The sequence below is a fragment of the Cyprinodon variegatus genome, unplaced genomic scaffold, assembly GCF_000732505.1.
Source record: "Cyprinodon variegatus isolate N-32 unplaced genomic scaffold, C_variegatus-1.0 Scaffold163, whole genome shotgun sequence".
NCBI classification, from domain to species: Eukaryota; Metazoa; Chordata; class Actinopteri; order Cyprinodontiformes; family Cyprinodontidae; genus Cyprinodon; species Cyprinodon variegatus.
The window spans coordinates 682,890-689,507 of record NW_015150616.1 but is presented as its reverse complement, the minus strand read 5'-3'; the positions used below and the strand labels follow the sequence as shown (position 1 = coordinate 689,507).

General features: G+C 39.7%; 1 protein-coding gene across 4 annotated transcripts in view; it reads right to left on the bottom strand.

Moving 5' to 3' along the window:
* sugt1 (SGT1 homolog, MIS12 kinetochore complex assembly cochaperone) overlaps nt 1–6,618 on the bottom strand; it is a 55,066-nt gene that overhangs the window by 4,795 nt on the left and 43,653 nt on the right. For all 4 annotated transcript variants that reach the window (XM_015378047.1, XM_015378048.1, XM_015378050.1 and 1 more), the window contains exon 12: nt 3,809–3,981. In XM_015378047.1, coding sequence (XP_015233533.1) covers nt 3,809–3,981 — 173 coding nt within the window. The remainder of the gene's footprint in view (nt 1–3,808; nt 3,982–6,618) is intronic.

Here is a 6,618-nt window from a genome sequence, read left to right as displayed (position 1 = left end):
TTACTGTTGATCATCTGTCCATCATCGTATAAAGCCCGCCCTGACAATTTTAATGGCCCGCCAGATTTTGTGCCAGCATACTCGCGCTAATATTGAGCAATGCCAGACTGAACTTCCCGAACTCAAACGTTGTGGGCGGGACTAAGTTCGGAATGGCACCCAGGCTATTATTTTACAGCTGGAGCGGGACTTTGACAATTGACATAATTAAAATGACCAACAATCCTATTTTTCACCAGAAGATCCTAAACAAAAACTAAAAATGTATTCTTGACTTAAACTAAAGAACTCTGGTTATTTAGCTGAATAACAGTCATCTATGATTGAATTAACTCCTAAAAGTAACTCTAATTAAGAACTAAACTGAACTGAAACTAAGCAAGTCTGCAGATAAACTACAGAAGAAAACAAAATGGTTTGGCTGCACAGTTTAGTTTGAGCTTGGATGCTGTGACAGGGGTTTAAACAGACTGCTCATCTACTGCACATCAGTCTAAACCTGCAGCTGAAAAAATTTATCACAATATAAGCCTTATTAATATCAGTTAATAAGAGATGAATATTAATTGCTAGCTTTACATATTTGAGATAAGGACCAGGGGGCAAAAAGACGGAAAGTCTTCCTTGCAAACATGAATTCAAAATGTAGAGCTGCACATCATGGACAATCAATAAAATATTATAGTCATCACATACAGTTCTAATGCTAGTTTGATTTCACAACATGAAGACGGGTGGCACATACTAACTGGAAATGTTATCTCTGCAGTCATTAAAACGCGATAATCTTTTCATTCCTTCAGCGCGGAGATGCTTTAATTCACCAGGACTTTCACAACATCTATCAGCTTAAACGTTTTCCCTCTGCCTCATGTTTATAAACGCTTGCCTTCCCCTTCCTGTCGTGTCATCAAGCATCAACGCTGATGTTCCCGTCCATGTAAACCGATGCTTACTCTGTCAAGGTCTGGTGCCGGTGGATGTTTTTGAGCAGACACCTGCTAGGCATGAATGTTAAAACAGCCTCAGGTTAATTCTGCTGAGAACGACAGCAAATAAAGTTAAATACTCCATCACTGGAACTCGTGCAGATTTCCCCCTCTCACCTGCAGTCCTTCTAAATGAGATCACAGATTTGCTTCTTTAATCATGGAAGCTCTGTGTGAGTTTTCACTCTCATTTTTTTTTTTTTTTTCATCGTTTAAACTTTGGGTCACATAAACTTTGCACTCAGCTCCTCTCTGCTAGTGATTCCTTCAACGTAGCGGTGACAAATCGATGCCTGTGGATAAGTGCAGATAGATGTTTTTTTTTAAGAGGCTTTTGGTTGCTGTCAGTTCAGGGGGTGAGCATCTCCCACAGCCAACAAAAAAGCCCCTCTTTTAAAAACAGAAATGGGTTCAGAATCCAAATTAGCCCGGCTCTGTGTCATTAATGCACATCTCGCGACAGTCAATCTGCAGCTCGCATCAGCATCGTTTAGATTATTACGGAGTGAAAAGACCAAAGCTGCCTCCATCTAAAGGTCAGCTCTCCACAAAATGTGCAGAGACTGACATTCTTTGGTTTATTTTAAAGGACTAGAAGGGTTTTTTTTTTCTGCAGAAGAGTGTTTGGAGCTCCCGAATTCCTTCAAATTGTTAAAAGCTTTCTGCTTTTCTGATGCAGAGTTGAAGAAAAGAAAAACTGCGTGTTGTTTTGTGGGTGAGCTCAAGATACTTGTGTCTGTTGAGATTTTATAGAGGACTTAAAGCTCGGCTGTACAAGGACTCTCTCAACTCACTGCACACAATAAAGGGAACATAGTACTCTGGAGGACGAGTCCTGATCTGTCTGAGCACATGTTTTATACAATGGAAGAAGGGAAATAAAATTACAGGGGAATGGTTATAAAAAGGTGAAAGGGTTAGCCTTGATCACTGCAGCTCTTAGCATCCTTTTCATTTAGTTTCTTGTTGAATAAGAACGTGTTAGAATTATCATATTGCTGCTGTTTTGGCCTCTTAATAAGTATTCATGTCACCAAAAGGTATTCAGTCCAGAATTATAAGTGGGTAAAAGATTCAGTCCAGTACTCACTCAAAGCAATCAAATGTCTGGGCTTGAACAGTGAGCAACAGGAAGACATTTTTATTCCATCTCAGGTTAAACCACATGAAGATTGATCATCTAATCACATTAGCTGAACTTAAACCCAGCTGCTAAGAAAGCACCAGCATCAGATCTTTCTGTTTTCATCATGGTAGGTATGAACATCAACCCCAAAATCTGCTTTACAGCAAAAAACTTTGTGTAGCTGGGGGCAGGGGCGGATTTAGGAAATTTGGGGCCCTCGGCAAAGACAGGCAGGGGGCCCTCTGAATTTGAGAAGACAAAACATAAAACATACCTATTATACAGATACAGAAATTTTAATAAGAGACGTTATTTGTTCTACATTTTGTCACGATTGCTCCTTCCTGTGTTTCCAAAAAGTAAATAACCCAGTCCTTCTTTTCACTGTAGACAAGCCACAATCTTGTTATCTGTTCTCCATTTTTCATTTGGATGAAATAATAGCTGAATTAATCATGACAGCAGACAAGATAGGGGAGAGGGTTACCAATCTACTTGCTCTGGAGAGCAGAGTTCGGTGCTTTTATATGTTGTCGCCAAAGTCTCCAGTAACAGAAAAAAGTCACTATATCTGGCACTAGGCACTTTTTTGAAATAAAAGAGCTAGAGGGGTCTGAAAAGTTGCTAAATATAGCGATAAAAGTGCAAAGTTCGCAACGCTGCTCTTCTCATCGTTTGTTTTAAAATGGTTTGCTGCCGTCTGTTTGGACCTTTCTGAACATGTGCAGCAAATACCCTGATCAAATGTGGTGGAAAAAGGCCAGCCAATACATCTTTTCAAGGTAACGATAAAATAAAAACAATTGGAAATTTTGGGAAACCACAGATTTGTTTTGCCAGTTTTTCAACTTGTGCACTCAAAAACAGAGCAGGTTAGAAATCGGTCTGACCGAAGGAGGTGGATATGATGATCAGGAAAAAAAATCCCAACGCCTGTTGTTGTTAAGCCCTGACCGTGACTTTTAATTTTCTTCTTTTAAAGTGAGCTGAATACGTCCCTGCAGTAAAGGCCGTCGGTATAGCAACTGCTTATTGAGGTATACAACACTTGTTGACTGTTGGGTCCAGAACCTTGGCGCCCTAATGATGAAAGCAGTCCAGGTTTCACTGCAGTCGTTCCTTAGGTGGTGAAATGATTTAACCTTTAGTTCCATCCAGAGCCAAACGGCTTGTCTAGATTTGCTAAATCATCTAGAAAACGCAATGAGACCAATTACCTAAATGGAATAAAGCAGTAGATCATCACATTTTAGTTGTGAGTATAAACTTTTACATGGGATTTTTGACCTAAAATTATTTAAATACATGAACGAAGCTCTTCACAGCTGATGTCCCTCTATAAGCTGAAGAGGGAAGCAGACATTTAGAGCCCTTTGTCCAATTCTCTCTACCACACTTCTCCAATTTAGAAACCTGCCAAGCTCATCCTGCCTTTTAAAACACTTTTTTAAAAGTATTTTAAAAATAAAAGTATTTTACTTTTTGTGCATGTCTCCTCTGTCTTCAGTCTTTCTTGACTAAAGACAGAGGAGACATGCATAAAAATGATGATGCACTTCCTTTGTTCCAAACTTATAAAAGAAAAATGAGCATCCTGCTGCAGTGCTAACACTGAGTCTTAGCTGATCGCAGTGAGCAAACGAGTGTGAACATGAGCCTGGAAGTCACACGTCATCACAAGGCGAATACTCACAAAAGATTTGTTCATGGCTCGTTTGACCTCGTCTGAGCCGTCTGAGTAGATCTGCTGGAAGAGCTTGTTGAGCGCCGCGTCTCCCTCCAGCTTCTCGTTCTTCTCCTCCTCGCTTATGTCCAGCACCATCTTGTCCCACTTTCGGGTGTAGTGGGAAGATGTGGGGTACTGATCTGAAGGGAGGAGAAAAAAAAAGGTTTTGGGAACTTCGTTCTGTTAATTTCAGAGCAGAAATGGTAAGGAAAAGGATACAGGACAGAAGAGGGAAAATCCTCCTACAGCAAGCTTTGGAGGTATTCACATTATTTGATCTTTCTACTGTACGAACTAGAAAACTGTGTTTTACCAGGCTTCTATGTGAACCTGACAAAAACAAAATACATTAAGAAGAGACTATTAAAATTACACTTAGTCTAAAATTAATGACAAAGTGTCTTCCATTTGTATTCCACCTCCCAGGTGCACATCTTCAGGCTTATATCTGAATTTCAAAATCTCCCTATCAGACTGAGAGCATCTATGGTCACTCATTTTCAGGATCTCTGCCAGATTCTGCTCATGAAGTAGGTCAGGACTAACCTGACTCCGCCAGATGGATTTGCTCCGCATATCCATCTGGAAACCTTCCGTTGAAGTAATTTTGGGAAGGGGCGAAAATACTGGTTAGCCTATGTTGGTGATAGACGGGCCAAAAAAACCAATCAGATCAACGAAGCATATGACGTACTAACAGAGCGACGACGAAAACACAACCACAAGCCAGGCTACTCTTGCCGAGACCAGTCGGGGGAAGAGCAAAAACATCTTTTCCTCTGAGAAAAGCCTCCAGAGCAGTGTTTTGCTCTTCTTTCAGTGAAGAAATACTCTGTAATTCCGATAAAACTTGCTCGATAGCCACGCTAACGCTAGTTTCATCGGCTGAAGCCGCCATGTTCTTTAGACTGAACTGTCGCGCTTCTCGTTGCGTCACACCTCAAACTGCCTCAAAGTCAACGCTGATTGGACGTTCGTTTGGTGAACGGCTCCAAATTTTCTTTAACGGAGAGTCTCCAGACTGATTGGCGAGTGAAACCTTGAAAGCTCGCGAGATCAGGATGGTCTCACGAGGCTAGGTCAGGACTTTGACTAGGCCCCTCTGAACCTCTGCCCCAGTTTAGAATTTTTGGCAACACTCAGACCCACGTTCATGTCTCTACTGATGACATTCCCGCAGCATGATACTGCCACCACTTTTTTGTGCCTATTTTTGCCAAGTTTTCAGAGAGGACGGACTTGTGGAGGCCACAGCTACAGTTTTTATTCAGCCTGAGCATCTTGGTCACTTCTCCAATGTTGATGAAAAGCATCTCCACACTATGATGCTGCTGATGTGTTTTACAATGGAGGGTTAGCCTAAAAACAAGCTAAATCAGAAGGTAACACCTTCAAAACATTTGAGCATCTGAAAAGGGAGTATAATCTTGAGAACAGAGATTTATTTAAATATTTCCAGGTAAGGCATTTTTACAATACGAAAATAAAAAAAGGTGTTCCTCCAGAAGGTAATACTATTGTGAACATTTTTACGAAAGCTTATACTCACCTCCCTTGTAAAACTGTTTCCAAACTATATAAAGGGTTGCAGGAACATAATGGAAATAACACCTTAAACATTAAGTCTAAATGGTAAAGAGAATTGGGAGTTATAATTACAGAGGATGATTGGCTTTCAATGTGTGTGACACAACAGACATCTACTAGTTCCAAAAGATGGAAGGAATTTGGATGGAAGTGCTTAATCAGATACTTTATTACACCTCAAATTACTAGTAGATATAGAGGAGAAGAACAGCAATGTTGGAGACAGTGTGGTCATCAGAACGCCAATCACTCTCATGTATTTTGGTCCTGCCTAAAGTTGGCAACTTACTGGGATGGAATCTGTCAGACAACTGGGACAATTTTGGGGTATGCCATCCCCAATGACCCTAGAATTTTTCTACTGGGATTGATGTCTGGAAAAGTGTTTCAAAAAGAAGATCAGTACCTTTTTAAAGTTCTGTCAATTGCAAGCAAAAAAGCAATTACACGGTCTTGGCTAAAGAAACTCCCACCCCAGTTGGACCACTGGCGAGATGTCGTGGAGGAGATTCACTCTATGGAAAAACTGACATATCTTTTACGTATGAAACGACATTCATACAACAAACGCTGGTCTAAATGGCTGACGTACAAGAGCAAGGAAGCATAACTAGGTGTATCATCTTGTAATGTATTATTTTGTTTCTGTCTTTCTACTTATCTAAGTATCAGTGCCCCAAGTTCTGTGTGTGTTGTATGTTTTATTGTAATGAAAAATGTTAAATAAAGAGTTAAAAAAAACAAAACAAAAAAAAAACAAGCTAAATCAGTAAGAAATTAAGGCTGCAAATAAAATGTTTTGCTAAACTATTAATATGTAGATTTTTTTAGGATTGGTCGGTTTATAATCAGGTAGCAAAAAGTTAATTAAAGAAAGACTTTTACAGCTTTTAAACCAGGTGAGACAAAACTTTTCCACTTGAGGAGTTCTGGATAGAGCATTTAGATGGAAGACTAAATTTATTCTTAATCTTAAATACAAAATGTTTAAATATAATTTTTTTTTTAATTTTGGTATAATTACTGCTCTAACTGGGTTGGTCTGTCAGCTCAAGGCATCTTTTACAGTCTCTATACTCCAGTTAATGATTAATTGATTACTAAATTGGTTGACGATTATATCAATAATCCTTTAGGGCCCTGTCACACCTTACCGATTTAACCAGTGCATGCCTGACATCCCAGAATCT